We start from the raw sequence: 17,623 nt of genomic DNA, 5'->3' as shown, positions 1-17,623 counted from the left end.
AATTAAATTCTGCAATTCTCTTTTAGCTCCTATTCCTATGCTTTCGACCAACTTAGTCTTCGACTGTGGCCAAGTCACTCAGTGCCTCAGTTTCCTCATTTCTAATATGGGAATAATACCATTTCCTTCCAGCTAAGAGAGACATTGTGAAGCTTAATTCACTGATGTTTGCAAAGTACTTTGAGATCACTGAAGAAACAGTGCAATGTAAGTCCAGAGAACTTCTTTATTTCAAAATTAGGGTTCAGGTGGAAGCCTCTTCTTGAATTAGGCATATCACTTTCAAATATGGACTGGTAAAAGTTCTTCATGTTCCTAACTTTCTTCCTGACTGTAGTGTTCATTAGTGACTTGTTAAAATCTATGGTCCAAGACACAGATGATGTTATTATGCAGACTTAATTTTAAAATGAATGTTTTCTGTTACAGATATTTTCCAATGATGGTCAGTTCAAGAGCCGTTTTGGCATACGAGGAAGGTCTCCCGGCCAGTTGCAGCGGCCAACAGGAGTGGCTGTGCATCCCAGTGGTGACATCATTATTGCAGATTATGATAACAAATGGGTTAGCATATTCTCATCGGATGGAAAATTTAAGGTACGCGTTACCATGGGAACTCTCCTGAGCTTTCTCTGTCTTACAGAGGAATGCAAAGTAATGGGGTTTTTGTCCAGAAACTACATAGTTTGGTTGTAACTTAGTCCAAATTCCATTGTTGTGATGACACAGCCACGTTGTGTAATTAATAGGAGGAGGTCACAGCTGTGATGCTAATGTTTTACCAAATAGAGACGATATGTTCCATTTTACAGTTCTACATACTAGGTGCTCAGATGCCTTTCCATAACTTATAGTCAAGGATAGCTAAAGTAATCAAGTCTAGTTGGACTAGCTCAACAACCTTCATATCATTAGTATTCTCATTATACAGAAAGGTGTGTGCATATACCCATACACACACAGATAGACATAAAAACTTATGAGGAGGACATAAGGCTCTTCAGTGACAATGAAAAATAAGGTAGCAGGCTGATGATGACTTCCTCTATTTACTGCATACGTACCAGCAAATCAACCGTATAATTTATGTATGATCCTGTTGGTAATAAATGCAAGGAAGGGCAACCCAGGATGTTGTTCTAATGCTACAGCATGGACAGGAGTGTTTTAGGTGGGGTGATATGCACCAGAAAAACTGAAAGGCAGTAATAATGTCTTAGGTTTCAGAAATCAGAAGCTCTGAGAAAAGTTCACCTCTTATTTTTGTAGCAACTCTGATCCCTTTAATAGGAGTAAAATAGGAAGGCAGCTACTACACTACACTGATGCTTGCCAACCTGCAATATTTATTTTGTTTGGGTTCAGGTGCAATTCCAGAGAGAGTTAGAGGTTGTCTCCATTTGGTGTGTTCTCTGAATGCATGTTACCGAGTCTGGCAATGCATGCCAGAAATAGCCACCTGTAGCAGAGGTTAGCAGTACACACTGTTCAGTGAGATAAAGGACCTGCAGGGAAACTGCTACCATAGTTACTTAGTTCTACAGTCTTGCATTGGAGAGAAATTGCCTGTTTGGCTAATTTTCTGGAAGCCTAATGAACAAAAAGCTCAGGCCCAGGGCTGCTCACATGTGTACTAAGAAACGGCTTTCCTTTGAGTAGGCTTTGCAAAGTGACAAATGCCATAGCAAATAGGCAATTGTGCTTGCGTAGTCCTCAGCGACCTCCATGTGGGAAACAGACGTGTATGCTTGTAAAAGTATCCAGATCCTGTGTAGACCTGAAGCTAAAATAAAACAATACTAATATCCAATGCAAGTGTCAAAAGAATACAAATTACTTGCATTTGCAGAGAGTATGTGATTTTCCTTGTCAAGTAGTTTTGAAAATGTACAGCTACACACGAAAACGTTGGTTTTGGCTGAAGTCCTTGAATGAAATGAAAACAGCAAAACAAAACCAAAGAAAGACGTGATTTAGTTAAGAGTCTAAATACCCTGAGTAAGCTTAGTGTGTTTTAAATAATTATTAACATCTTTGTTAACTGGCTTGATCTGGACATAGAGCATGGAGAGCTTATTTTCCTTCCTTCTCAAGACATGCTGTAAATCCAGCATTTCGGATGGTGCCAGCTCTGGAGGAAAAAGCCATGGCTCTGGAGAAGCCAGGACCCTATGTGCTATATACTATCAGCAGGAAGACAGGTATTGAAAAAAATAAATTAGGAAGGTAGTTCCTCTGACCTGGAGCCTAGCTTTGTTTTTAGTCAATGCTTTTGTTGGATTGCAAGAGCTGTATAAAGTTGGCAATGTTTGTGTGGTTTATGCAAGTTAATGCATAGAACTTTATAGTTCCTGGGACTAGACGGAAATGAGAGATGAAACATCAATGATATAAAGTACTATTTTTAGACTGAATGCAGCAGGCTATATTTAGGAGAGAAAAAATATACAAATGTTTTGTAGAAGCATTTTACATATGGAGGGCAGGCATAATCATACAGCTGAAATACAGGACGTGGATATAACAGATCTAGCATGTGGGAATCTGGCCAAAGCCTTGTAATATCTTGTGTGTTGGCAATGGTAATTCTTACAGTGGCTCTGTCAGATTAAATTGTGCAACACTTGCTAAGATACACAGAGAGAGAGATAAAGGTATAATGGTGTTCCCCTTCAAAGGACTGTGTCTGCAAGCCATTGTATATGATCTCTGATGCAGGCGGTCTGCTAGTTGTTAACTCGGCATTATCTGGGACTATTCTGAACTTAATCTAACTATTTCTTTAGGGTTTTTTTGTCCCCCTCTTTCTATGTCTACTTACACCTACTCTCCCTTAGCAGCATTTTAATAGTCGTGTGAGCCAGAAGGCAAGTTTCTCCTGGAGCCAGGCCCAGGCATCTCCCTGATACAGTGCAGGGCTGATTTACCCCAGCAACCTCTGCTGCCAGGCAGAAATGTGTCACCTTCCTCGGTTGCTGGTAGCAACAGGAACAGAGCTCCATTTTCTAAGGCTGTAAAACTTGCGTAGTGCAGAGGTGGGCAAACCCTAATCTAAGGTTACGCCAAAATACAAGTCTCTTAATGAGGCTGTGTTATCCTGTCAACGATAAAGCCCCAGATAGGGTCTTAGGATTTGGGGCTTCTGCTACTGCCTGTGCCACAGGTCTTGCAGGTGACTAGTGATCTTCCATTTCACTTGCCAATGCTCTATTTTCCTTATCTATAAAAGGCAGGTATAAAAGTGTTGGGGCTTCCTCTGTAAATTACTCTGAAATTGCTGAAGAAAACTGTTACAGAAGACATATTGCTAGGCCAAGGAGAGAACACATGGTGAAGCAGCAGCAGCTTCTGTGCCAGTGGTGGTATTCAAACCTAGTGAAGGAACTGGAGAACAGAGCCAAGAAAATGATTCTTGGACCTCTGAGGAGAGAATAACACTCTTTCTAGTCTTGAAGGATTGTATTTAAGATAGCTTGTTATTAGCCAAACAGGGCTGCAAGTCAAGATCAGGTTTAGATGAGTAGGAAAAGAGGTAACATTTTCTCTGACAGAAAATTCTTCTTGTCTCATTAGAAGAATTAAGGGAGCTGCTTGAATCTGGTTGTCATGTTCAGATAGGAAAATGGAGTATGGTTAAGTGGTCACAGTTGAATTAAGACAGTCACATAAATGATAAATCCATTTATTGTGTGACATTGCAATGTGTGACAAAGCTGTATCTCTATATTAGGGAAGTTCTCAAATAGGAAAAGGTGGTATGTTGAAAGTCTGTAAATTAATTCCCATCAATCGTGAACCTTTCAGGCAGCAACAAGATTGGTGAGGTTAAAGCCCTAACACACCTCGTTCTACAGTGGAAAAGTCTTTATAAATCTTTATACAGGCTAGCTGACTTCTTTACCTCTAGGAATATCCCACAGTAGAATGTTTTTCACCTCGGCAGGGTGGCTTTATAAAAACATATTTGAAAACCAGTCTAAATTCATACAAGCCTATAAAGTAAGGGACATAATGTCCTTGACTGAATTCAATTAAACATGTTATTTGTATTCAGGGTTCAGATGATTCATTATACTTTACTTATTTCTAATGGCAGAAAAGTCTGAAAATACTTCCATTCATACACTTAACAGGAATGACTGGGTTTCATAATGTTCTGTTCTGAATAATCAAACCTATAATTCTAAGAAACCTTCTGAAATAAAAATATACAAAGCATATGTTCAGCCAGACCCAGTAATGTGTCATCAGCATATTTGGATCTAAACTGGAAACAGAGATTTTTGGTGAAAAGCACTGCAAAGTTTAGCTGGGCCTAATTTATTGCTGCCTGCAAATTATATATGAAATTCTGGCCCAAGAATGGTGATTTTTATTACTCTTCTCAGCACCGAGTGCCTATTAACGTAGTACATGATTTATTCATGACTTTTTTCCGTATGTATTGACATTGTACTCATGAGTCTGAGTCATAGGAATCCTGGAAGTAAGGAGGTGGTGCAATGCACTAGCAGACAAACACAGGGGCATCCCAGAGGAAAAAAACGAATATGATTTAATCACATCAAAGGAAATAAATCTACTGATTTGCATTGTTTTATGGTTTTGCTGCTTTGTTGTTATGCAAACCTGAATACGTTTTGTAGGCTTGCTCATATCTTTCTCCTGGTGAACACAAAGTCATTTTTTTATCGTTTTCCCTCGGGATATTTTAGTGTGATTTAACTAGGTGGTTTTTTTCCTAAATATTTAGCAATTTATAACAGCATACGTACCTGAACGTAAAACAGACACATGATAATTGCATATTGGCTAAGCATAGTCTTGAAGCTGCAAGATTTACTCCCTGGAGTTTTCTTCATTTGAGACTGAAAGAGGTTGTGTAGTAATTCTGGTGAATTTGTACCAGACAGCATCAGGGAACCTAGATGGCTTTAGTTTGGGATCCCTTCTATTTTTACCTGCAACCCCACCCATGAGAATGTACTTTGGAATAGGAGCATGGGATTTACTAAGGGCAGTTCAGCTCCTTCAGATACCAACATGGATGTTTGCTTTGAAAACATTAAGGAATTGAGGGAAGTGAGTCAGGTTATGCATCTTTTCTGTGACCTGTAATCTGTTAGTTAGTCACAGACTAACAGAGATTCAGCTCCTCATGACTTGCAAGAGGAAGGGGAGAGGGGCAGGGAAGTCAGAAGCATTGCCTGTTCTAGGTGATGATTTGTCCCACCCTGCAAAGGCAGTGAGATGAAAAATGGTCTTGTTTCGTAAAGAACGTGAATATCTTAATACCTACTTCATTTAAATTCTGATGGAAACAGGAAGTTATATTCTCCACCAAACAGATCATAGAGTCATAGAATACTAGATTGGAAAAGACCTCAAGGATCATCTGGTCCAACTTTTAGGCAAAGCATGACGTAGAATAAATGTCCCAGCTCTCTGTCCAGCTGAATCTTAAAAGTGTCCAGTGTTGGGGAGTCCACTACTTCCCTGGGGAGTTTATTCCAATGGCCGATTGTTCGCATTGTGAAAAATTTTCCTTGTGTCCAGATTCCAGCAGAATCTCCGCAGCAGTAACTTGTGCCCATTACCCCTCGTCTTTACCATGTGAATCCTTGTAAAAAGGGAGTCTCCATCTTCTTTATAGCCACCCTTTAAGTACTGGAACATGGTGATAAGATCTCCCCTTAGCCTTCTTTTGTCTAAGCTGAACAGACCCTGTTCTATCAGCCTTTCCTCATAAAGCAGGCTTCTCAGACCTTGGATCATCTTTGTGGCCCTTCTCTGGACCCTCTCCAGCCTGTCCACATCCTTTTGGTATAGTGGGGACTAAAACTGAACACGGTATTGCAGCGCTGAGTAGAGTGGGGTGATGGCTTCTTTATCTCTGCTGGTGATGCCCTTGTTGATTTAACCCAGCATTCAGTTGGCTTTCTTTGCCACAGCAGCACACTCTTCACTCACATTGAGCTTGTTTTTCACCAGGACCCCCAGGTCCCTTTCCAGAGAGCTGCTCCCCAGCAGGGCAGATCCCAGCCTGTGCTGCGCTCCTGGGTTGTGTTTACCCAAGTGCAAGACCTTGCGCTTTTCCCTGTTGAACTTCATCAGGTTCTTGTTAGCCCACTCTTCCAGCCTATCCAGGTCATCCGGCAGGGTGGCTCTCCCTTCCGAAGTGTCCACTTCCCCAGTCAGTCTGATGTCACTGGCAAACTTTGTCAGGGTACACTCGATTCCACCACCCATATCATTTATGATGTTATTAATCAGCATTGGGCCCAATATCGATCCCTGGAGGAGCCCACTGGTGACAGGTCGCCATCTGGAACAGGAGCGATTCGCCACCACCCTCTGGATGCAGCTGGTCAGCCAGTTCCCCGCCCACCGCACAAACCACTTGCCAAGACTAACCTGTCAGTTTCTCCAGGAGGAGGCTGTGGGAAACTGTATCCAAAGCCTTGGACAAATCCAGGTAGACAATTTCTACTGCCTGTCCCACATCAACTGAGATCGTTTTTCTTGTGAGTTGTATATTTGGGCATACGTTGCTGAGGTGGCAGATTTTCCATTCTAGAGAGGACATACAGAAAGCAGTCTTTATTTTCACTGAAGAAAAAAAATTATGAAGTACACAATAAAAGCTGATAAAAACAATCACTTCCTTCTGGGAAACTTCTGATGACAAAAATGTCTCTCCATCCCACTGTGTGCCTGTAATACAACCTTTGAACTGTACTAACTTATTTCTATCATGCCAACATATTTTCCTGTTTTGTGTTTTCCCTTTTAGGCCAAAATTGGGTCTGGAAAGCTCATGGGCCCTAAAGGTGTTTCTGTGGATCGTAATGGACACATCATTGTAGTGGACAATAAAGCATGCTGTGTCTTCATCTTCCAGCCGAACGGGAAAATAGTCACCAGGTTCGGCAGTCGAGGAAATGGTGACAAGCAGTTTGCAGGTACACTTGATGGTAATATGTAAATCCCCTTTTCTTGCCTCTTCTGCTCACATTTGCATGATGTTTGAGCATGTTGAAGACGCTATATCCTACTTGTTTTCCCTGGGAGGAGAAAGGTTCTGCTAAACATACAGCTCCTGTTCACTTCACCATTTAATTGGTTGGGAAGACGGCAACATCTGTTCTGCAAATGGAGCTGTAACCAGATTGTTTTATCTACCTCCCCGTGCCTGGAAGCATTCCACATCAGTGACCCAAGAAAGACTGATCTTAACTAGTATTTTATAAATGCTTTGTAATGCCCACACAGCTGCTCATGATAATCAACTACACCATGCTTTGTGTTTCCAGTGATCAGATACACATTAACCAATGCCCTAAGTGGTATCTTCCCATTAGAAAATGAATGTAATCGAATAGTGTTCAGATTGAGATCAGGAAGACACAGTTATGCAAACGGAAAATGCTAGGAAGAGGCATGCTGAGCTTTTTAAAACATGAAATGAAATTACTCCTAACTCAAAACTGATATTCTCAATTTGACTATTATTGCTCAGAAGCCAAATATAATATTCTGGCAAGCTGAATAACCTTTTTAATTAAGCAAACTTTTTGATTTAGTGTTGTTACTGTTTATATCTTTTCCTTCCTTTGCATTGCAGGTCCTCATTTTGCAGCTGTAAACAGCAACAATGAAATTATCATTACAGATTTTCATAACCATTCTGTCAAGGTACTGTCAATTAATGGCAACTCAGAAAGCTTTTTACTTTATCTTAGTACTTTCTTGGGGGAAATAAAGTATTGGTAAAAACAAAGAGATCACACTCTATGTGTGAGGTCTGGTATAAGGACTGCACATTCAGAGACCTTTGCATGCAGTGCATTGCTTAATGGAGATATAATCCGTTGCCTTTGGTGCCGCTATAATGTTCTCTAATTCAATTGCATAAACATAAGTAGTAGCTGAGATAAATAACGTCAATTTAGTTATTCTTATTAGCTCTCTGCTAAACTTGTTATTTACCCTATATTCTTTCCTATTTTAAGTAAGTCTGGTAACTGCTTTTGAATTTCCTAGCAAAAGCTTCCCACATTTCTAGTTGAATAAAAGTATAACAAAGTAAGGATACCTGACAATCTTTAATTCTATACTTGTTAAACAGCCATGGTAAGATAGGGTGGTATATTTGTTTGTCCCGATATTAAACCAAAGCAAGGATACAGGTTGAGATGTCCTGTGGTGGAAAATGTATACAAAGGAGCTACAGGCCATTTCAGAAATTACTCACCTCTGCGTTTGTGTTTTCAGGCCGTGACATTCACTTTCAGTCACTTTCCATGCTCTTTTTCCCTCCCTCAACACACAGCAGCAGCAGGAGGCCATGGGCAGCAGAACGCTGTCCTATCCCAGTTCTCAGGCCATGTGCACTGGTCCCACACACCGGTGAGATCCGTGGGATTTCACCTGATGGCTGCCTGTTCTGATTGAACACAAAGACTGAGGGTTCTGGACATCAGTCCAGTTCTTCACCTGAAAGAGGAAATCACTGTCAGATCATAGATGCCCTCTTGTCCCGAGTGGTGCTGAATCATCTAGCTTTTGAACAGCAACTTTGCTTTTGTATCCTTTTGGAATTAGAGAAGAAATAGCAGCTCATGGTTTGGATTACAACAAAGAAACCAAGCCTGCTGCAGGAGCCCTAAAACAGATTGTTCATGTGGTTTAGCAGCAGGAGGCCTATGGCTCCCATAAATTACCCCTCCACCAGCAGGGCTTGCCATGGTAACAAGAATGCCCGGAGAGAGCTAACAAGGACAACCTAAAATGAAGAAAAGCAAGTGAAGAGATGTAAGAAGTGTGACATCTTAGCAAATTTCTAATTGTTGCATTCTTAATGAGAACAGAGTGTTCCTGTCTGTCTCCGTTGTGAGTCAATGGGATAAAAATGTTACTTGTTACATTTTGGTACTAACAGGAAAAGATTATTATTTTTGTAGTGTTCTCTAAATCAGTACAGATAATTGTTGACATTCCAGAGAGTCATTTATAATCTGGGTGATACCGTTATCTTTTCTTAGATGGTGAGGAGAAGAGCAGAAAGTATATTTTGTTTTAAATAACAAATAAATTTATAAATAAAAAATATGGGACTCTTATGGGTCCCAAGGTCTTCCTGTCACCTGTGTCTTGAATTAAATATTGTCACTCAGCAACATTATCCTCTCTCCCCCATCAACCTTCAAGCATATCCCTTCCTTCAGGCATATTCTATGGAAAATCCTACTCAGTGTAGGCTTCTCTCTCATTCCATCACTCACCGTCCATGCTTATACCCAGGGAGAGAGCAATACGTCGCTGCCTGATTTTTTAATTAGTTGACTTTTTTCTACTTCCTTTAATCATCTGAGGCACCAACCTGGTACTTCATTCATTTCCTCCACCAAATGCCTTTTTTCTGTTCACTGTGGGTGTTCAAGAACAGGATGATTTCCTCACATCTTGCACCTCATTAGCACTTCAGCATGCACTTGGCACTTGTCGGGTCTTTGCATTTTCTTGTGCAAGCCACAGCTGGGGTCTAAGAATGTTGTTGGACCTTGTGGCACAGCTGGGCCTAAGTCCAAGATGGACCAAAATAGAGATGGCTACAGTACTATATAAATGACACATACTGTATCTCACTTGGTCCCACTGGTGCATCCAGGTCACTGACAGAATAGTCATCGATTGATTCCATCTTTCTGCTGTCTAAACCTGTTACCATCACAGAGAATTCAGTTGCTAAACCGTCTGTACAGAGAACAGCATGCCATGATTCTCAGTATACGTTAGATCATCGAAGTCAGAGTGCATCTGTTCAGTTGTGTTTCTGTAGGACTGACTCCCAGTGCCATATCTGTGCTCAGCTCTTCTTAATTCAAGATGCACTAGCTGTAGAAGGGCTCCTGGGGCCCTCCCCTCTGAGTCTGAGCTGAATCAGATCTTAAGTGAGAATGGAAATACTGTTTGGTGTAATGGAGCTGGAGGGAGAGCTGGGCACCTTTTGTGCGTGTGTGTTGGGGGCTGTGTTCCTGGGAACTCTTTAATTCCTAGGTTTGTATTTGATATGTCATACACAGGTTCTTGTTTTAACCCATACAGGTATTTAACCAGGAGGGAGAATTCATACTGAAGTTTGGATCAAATGGAGAAGGAAATGGACAATTTAATGCACCAACTGGAGTAGCTGTAGATTCCAATGGAAATATTATCGTAGCAGATTGGGGAAACAGCCGAATACAGGTAGAAATTTCTATATTTCAAAGGTGCTTGATTAAGAAAACTAATGGATTGATAACTCTGGCTACTGAAGTCTTCAGACTTCCCAAGAAGCAGGATGGTAGCATTAGAAGTGATGTGTTTTTTAACACAGCTTTTTATATGCCTCATTGCTGGTCTGTCCACATTTAGAACTGGGGGTGTCAGATGGCTTTCCAGTGTGACTGGTAGTAACTCTGATGGTTACTCTGACCAAGGCTTTTGAATCCAAGTAGTTCCCCAAAACCTATTTGATGACTTAGAAGACTTGCAAGCATTGTTGAGATGATAGTAATTTATAATCACCATAACAGAAGATTGGAGACATGGTGGAAAACATGAAAAAGCAAACGATCTGGATAGACCCTGAGGCAAATGATTTTTATAATCTTTATTAAATGTGGAGAAAATATTCTGTGTTTAATTTATGAGAGTTACGCTCATTTTATCTTTCAAGTGCTAATCACAAAGCCTGCCTACTTGCCAAAGAATATCTAATAAATAATTGTATGTATTATTTTCACTGAATATAAAAATAAGCAAGCTGCTTATGAGTTGTTCTCAGAAAGCACTGTCAACAGTGCAAACAAATTCCTGGTTTTCTCTGCGTGGGAAGCCAAGAGTCATGCTAGCCACAGTAGTAGTATTTGTTAGGAAAGCAAGGTGTTGGTTGAGTCCCTGATTGAGTTTGATTTATTGTAGTTGAGTATTTTTAGAACAAGGAAAAGCTGAGATGCCATTATTATTTCATTACATGTTTAATTCTTGCCAAAGATTCTGAAGCTTTAATTAGTTCTTTTTAATAATAAAATACTTGAATATAAGAATATAAGCTTGTTTATTATGAGAATAACAAATCAGATTCTGCCCTTGTTTATTCTAGTGGATGTCAACCATTTCAGGAATAAGAAGTATAATGGTATAATTGAGAGCAGATTTGTGTCCGCTATTGTTCTTTTTTATTTGTAACATTTATTCTGTGCTTTCTCACCCTCAAAGGTTTTTGATGGAAGTGGATCATTTTTATCCTACATTAACACCTCTGCTGACCCTCTTTATGGCCCTCAAGGCCTTGCCCTTACTTCAGATGGCCATGTTGTAGTTGCAGACTCTGGAAATCACTGCTTCAAGGTCTATCGATATTTACAGTAGCAATGAGCTCTGGAGCTGGATATTCGTCCACCCTTAAGAAGAGGCTGGTCCTAGAGATCCACTGCAGGATATCTCCTACTTTGAGTTCCTTTTTAATAATGAGGGAGTCTCTTATGGACTTCTTGTGTTAATTTCCAAACTTACCTTGTTTACATAGGTCTTGCACCTCTTATGTTTCTCACTGAACTTTTTGTTGCAAGGTTAATACAGAAAATATTCTTTAACTGAATTCATAAAGACAATGTGATATTAAACACAAACTGCAACTTATGGAACTGGAATTAACTATTAGGCAAAAATGAGGAAAATTTGGGAAAAGTCCCCAAAGCTTTTTGAAGACTGCGAAGGGTAGCTCCTGCTCAGAGCTTCCAAATTTGAAGAAGTATCATTGTTATGCATTATTTAACCCAGAAGTAATCCTGGGAATCTTCTAGATCTCATTATCATGGTAGGTATTACACTTTTAACATTCTTCCGTCTTACTATCTGTAACAAGTAGGTCCTTTTAGTATAAGGTTAAGTCTCACAAAATCCTTCTAGCTCTAGCTGTCAGACCTAACACAGCTCAACGTTTAGCACTATGAGAATCAATGCAAATTCCCTACTCATGTGGGATTAATGAAGGATTGTTTCATGTGCTTGTTTTCACTCTTCCTCTTGCTCAATGTGCTGGAAGTTCTTTGCAGAGACCTGACATTTCTAAAGCTCTGGAAAAACTTAACTGTAGTGATACATTAGTGAGAACTGAATTTCTGTGTAACGACAGACCTTTTGACACCAAACTAGTTCATTAGGATCAGGGTTATTACAATGTCAACTCAATTAACCTCATGTGTGCCACTCTTTTGTATGTGTTCATTGCCATGTTTCCTTAAGGCAATTCATTGTATTAACCAATAAAATAAAATGCAGCATCACACAGGACAGAAAGCCAGAGAGGTACCCCTATGGAGGACCTACGTTATACAACCAAAGGAACTGTGTTAAACAGAGGTTGTATAGGAAAGCCAAGGGTTACCAAAGCTATTTGTTTTTACATGAGAAAAAATACGTTGCAAATAAGAATGAATTTGAACCAATTCCTGAAGTCCTTCATCAAAGGGAATTTTGTTAGAGGAGAAAATAAGGACTCTGAGATTTGTTCTGCTTTGTTTGTATGTATGTACGTATGACTGATGGACATAAAATAGTAATAATACAAAGTAGGTTATTTCAGCAAACTGGAACATATATATGCCATTTGAGAATGGCAGTAGTCTGAAAACAATATCCTTCCTCCTTCCTGCCGGATCTCTCTACCATGTCCTTTGTTGAAGTATTAATTTAACTGGAAATGCTTACAATCATGGTTCTGTTTTTAATGTGGTTTTTTTAAGTGTGAACTTGTCCTTTTTAAAGTAGCATTGGCTTTATTCTTATTTCTAAACCCAGTGGTCAAAGAATGAGTTGCTACCATAGCCTAATAAAGATAGAGTGGTGCTCACTCTTAAACCTCATTTGAGGAGCTGGTGAGCTTGCTGCCAATGCCTACAATAGCCTGGGAAGTACTGTCTGTCTTTTCTCATTTTTAGGGCCTTGAAACAGAAGGGCATTGGGTCAGGAACAAGGGAGTATTTTAAGCATGTTTGTGAAATGGAAAGAAATCTTTGTTAAATTACTTGCAAGTATTTGTCTTATTTCTAAAAGGTTAAGGTTGTTGTTTCAATGAACTTGAGTAAAACTAATGGTTTTTATGTAAAGATGCATTTGATTTGTAAAAATGCAGACCCCAAAGTTCTTAAATGTGGAGCTTGTCTGGTTTTAATTATTGTTTCTTAAAGATATTTCCTCTTCTTTCCCTTGTTTATTTTTTGCACATAGAGCCAATTTACAAATTCGCATGCAAAGATAACTTTCCTTATTTCATTGGAATAAATATTTCGTGTATAAGGTTTAAGGTTTGGACTACATAATGCAGCTAAGAAACTGGTGGTTACATTTTTGAAATGTTAAAACTCAAGTTTTTTATTACCAAGAGAACAAAATATCCTCTGCTTGAACTGAGTTTGTCCTAAAATTCTGAAGTCTATATCTCAGTCATTACACAATAAACTGTCCTATCAAAATTTAACAAAGTTGTAGACCAAATTTTCTGATGATCAACTAATTTCCTTCTAAGTGTCCTTATAAGCAATATTCTGGCAAACAAACAATTTCTGACATTGGAATGCCCTTAAATGGCAAATTTATCAATGAAGAAAAGGTACGTATAATTTTAACTGTATTTATTAGCAGAGAACAGGTTGAATGGGTTCATTGAGATAAAAACTTAAAAATAAAATGAGAAATGTGCTGTTGCTGTCAGTTACGGATAATATTAATCAAATGTAGTTCCAAGTTTGGATTTTTATAATAACATTTTACTAATCTTGCAAGGTTTCCACTCACAAAAAAATTGCCAAATCCCTCTGTTGCCAGGAACTCGGAGAGCACAGAAATCAAACCCTAACCTAGTTATCAAAACATATACTTAAGACTTGTGCTATTTGATGTAAACACTTTTCTTCAAAAGATTTCCAGTCCCTTTGACTCAGTATTGTTTACCAGGATTTTATATAACCTATGTCAACCCTGTGCATCCTGATGAAATACAGAATTCCGCACGTAACCCCCTTACAACCCAGCTAACAGCTGTTAGGGATGATGTAGATGTTTTTCTTAAGACTGAAGTCTTTTGGGTTTTCAGACAGTATCACCAGAGCAGCACTTACTGCACCTGAAAAATGTCACTAATTTGGAGTTCCTTCTGATAGCAAACGCTGCCAACTACAGTTTCAAATTCAGTAGCATAGGGAATTCATTTCCAAAGTCTGACCTTATCTGCCTGGCACCAGGAAACAGAGAAACACATTTCTTTTATGGTGTGCTTCTGAAGCCAACTTAGCTAAAATGCTTGGCTTACAAAGCTCACAAAGAGCAACCAAAGCAGAAATTCTGTTCTAAAAACCTGCCAGATTGTTTTTCTCATCCAATTAAGCGAACAGCAAAATTGCACTACTTGATTTGCTGAGTTGCTAGCATTTATTAAAGGTTTATAGGCATTCTGCTGCCAGATTTCAGGTATAACCAAATGTTCCCTTGACTTCCCTGGAATACTAATTGACTAGCAGCACAGCATGAATGGTGAAAATATGTGCTTCATTTAACTAATCTTCAACCCAGAAGTAATCTCAGAAGGTTATCAGATCTTGTGTAATTTAGAGCATTTTAGGACAAACTAGCCAACTGTACCTTCATTGTTTTGTGAATAGAATGAAAGGATCTGTTCAGATAAATCCAATATAAACAGTAGGGGATTTTTACATATGCTAAACCAGCAGCAATGTAGCTGATAAATGAAAGGAAAATGGTTTAGGGAAGCATTTGCCTAATGTAGTGGGAGAGCGATTTAGTAGAAAATGCTCTTCCGCTCTGTAAAAGCTAGAGGGCTTTCGATTTTATGTCAATATTTTTTATAACTAAGGATCTAGTGTTGCCATAATGAGAACTATAAGTGCCCAATATGTTGTATTTGCTATAAAACAATTACTTTCGGTTGTGGGTGACAGCTAGTTATGAAATCACGATGTACACTGAAAATTTCCTTCAAGAATTGTGAGCAGCAATTGTTTTGGCCTGTTTGTGGAGAGTGCGCGGAAGGTATTTGTGCTATGGAGCAGGAAGATTCCTAACGGGTTGTGTTATTTCTGATGAATGTACAGCACTTTCAGTTGATGTTTGTGAGCAACACGGCCTTAACCCTGACACTTTTGCTTTGGCTTTATGACATGGGAATGTTCCCTAAGCTGCACGGTGTAGGGCAGTAGCCCCTGTTAGAAACCTCTACCAGTTGATAACGCTGCAGTTTTCCACTTCTGTGAGTGAGTCTGTCTGTTTTCTTTATTTCATTTTTTTTTAAAAGGTTTTGTACATTCCATCTTTGTAAGTCAATCTCATGTGTTTTGTGTACACGTAAGCCTTGTACTCTCTTGACACTCATAATGAAATATTCTTCTCACTTGTTCTTTCTGTTCTTATTTTTGTTTTGTTGTTCGGGGTTTTTTCAATTCCTGTGAGGCTAGATACAAACTTTGTCTCCTTAAGGTCAAGGATGAAAGATGCACATCAAAGTGTTTGTGTGTGTGCGCGTGTGTGCGTGTAGTTTTAGCTTCTTGTGTGCCACAGTATTCTTGATGCTTTAGCTGACGATTAAAAAGAATTACTCTGTCTTGGAAATGTAGGAAAACCAGAGTCAAATGTGTACCTTTACCACGCACAAAACTTTCAAATAATAAAAATAAAGCTTGTTTCCTCTGTTATTTTCTTGGTTGAGGATTTATTTTTCACATCTCATACTCACTGTCCCTAAAAATAGCCCCATAATGCAGGAAGATAGGTTGAGGATGAAATGAGGCAGCAGATGCTGCAGAGACTGACTTGTGTGGGATACTCGTGGATCATATTGCTTCCTGATACCCAGCCGCATCCCACCACAGACTGCTTGGATCTCAGAGGAGGTGGTATCGCCTCCCATAGATGAGTATCTCCTAAAGTTTTCCCTGTCCTCTATCCTAAAACTCTACTGAAGCATCTTTTTGCTGTCAGTCATATAGATGATGTGGGAGGTAGCCACACGGCTCAGAATGTTTGCTATTACTCTTCTGGAAATAAACTGATCTCCTGTTCAACTTGAATTATTCCCTTCTGCTGAAAAAGTAGCTCATGTAATTGAAGACTGCACTATGGTGCATATATATGAAAGGAACAAAATTAAAGTAGGACAATTTTCATTCTCCCACTTCCTAACTTTCCTGCCTGCCATTGTCACTTTACGTCCTCTCAAAACAGAATTTATGAATGTAATTCAATTACAAATTTGTAAGAGCAAAATGAAGGAGGGCACAAATTTCATCCCGTCTAAGCATATTTTAACACTGACAAAGCAATGTATTTTCTCTACCTCTGGAACAGAAAAAACCTGTTTTAGCTGGTACTTGAAAGTCTCCATGAGACACCTAGCATAGAAAATTTCATCCCAAACTGCTAAAGTTTAAGAAAATCACAGTGAATGAAAACAATCTTCTAACAGAAAGGCACAGTTATGAGTCCCCCATCCGCAGTATTTCCATCCATTATCTTGTTTTTATATTACTAGTATATGATTAGCAGTTTTGTGAAATACCACATTTAGACCTTCTGAAGCCCATTAAGAATGTCAGACCTTTATGTATATTAGGAATTGTTTATTCCACTTTATGCAGTAATGGAAAACTACCCTCACATGACAGAGCATGAGATACTCCTATATATTCTCCCTCTATTTGGGACCTCTTCCACCCCATGGGCTTTCAAACTAGCTAGTTTTGATCTGGTGCTGCAAAATTTGGGAGGTGTCAAGGAACCTCTTACTACAGAGTAAGTCAGGCCTAACAATTTGGCTATGGAAGGGTTTATGGGCTGCCGGTGCACTTGGGGCAGCTTGAGCCTGGCTGCCCCCAGGGGCACGGGCAGAAGAACTTGCTGAGCCTCCTGCCCCACTGTTACCCAAGAGCGTGACCTAATGTCTTGGAACGGGGATGTGCCGGTCTGGCTTGGTTGCTGTGATCACATTCAACTGGTGAGACCAGGAACACCTTCCAGCTGTGGCTCCAGGTGTGTGCGGAGGTGAGACCTGGGTGTTTGTTGCCAGTCTACTTTCAGGTGTGATAGGGAGACACGAGCATTGCTGCCTCATGCGTGCAGAGCAGAAGAGCTGAGGTACATGCCCCAAAGACCGCTTCGGAGTGAGTGTCCCTCTGAAACCCCTTCCTGCCTCTCGTCTTCCTTTTCTCCCAGCAGCATGTTCAGCTCCGACACCCACTCTACCCTCACACATGTCACTTGGAGAAAACCCACACTGCAACACGTGCTCGGCAAATGTGGTAGCAACCGTTTGCTTGGCAGTGGTAAAACAACGAGTGGAACTCGGTTTTATTTTGGCTGTGATGGAGCAGGAAGGGGCCCATGTCCCAGGGGAGAGGAGGTCATGGTGACAGGAGGAAAACAACTGCCACAGGGAGCGTGGGGACACACTCACTTTGAGGGCTGGACAAAGGAAGGGAAAAGCGGGCGGATGGAATATGAGCCCTCACAACAGATGAGGAGGTGTGCCAACAGATTTCATTGCCAGGTAGCGAGTTGAAAACACAAT

General features: G+C 39.9%; 1 protein-coding gene across 7 annotated transcripts in view; it reads left to right on the top strand.

The window, feature by feature from the left end:
- TRIM2 (tripartite motif containing 2) overlaps positions 1-15,752 on the top strand; it is an 88,433-nt gene extending 72,681 nt beyond the window's left edge. For all 7 annotated transcript variants that reach the window (XM_030491800.2, XM_030491802.1, XM_030491803.1 and 4 more), the window contains exons 8-12: positions 430-597; positions 6,794-6,962; positions 7,625-7,695; positions 10,108-10,248; positions 11,263-15,752. In XM_030491800.2, the coding sequence (XP_030347660.1) occupies positions 430-597; positions 6,794-6,962; positions 7,625-7,695; positions 10,108-10,248; positions 11,263-11,415 (702 nt within the window). In that variant the 3' untranslated portion in view covers positions 11,416-15,752. The remainder of the gene's footprint in view (positions 1-429; positions 598-6,793; positions 6,963-7,624; positions 7,696-10,107; positions 10,249-11,262) is intronic.
- Positions 15,753-17,623: the final 1,871 nt, after the last annotated feature.

This window comes from Strigops habroptila, chromosome 7, assembly GCF_004027225.2.
Source record: "Strigops habroptila isolate Jane chromosome 7, bStrHab1.2.pri, whole genome shotgun sequence".
NCBI lineage: Eukaryota > Metazoa > Chordata > Aves > Psittaciformes > Psittacidae > Strigops > Strigops habroptila.
Note: the sequence above shows the minus strand (reverse complement) of the source record. Positions and strands in the feature narration are given on the sequence as shown.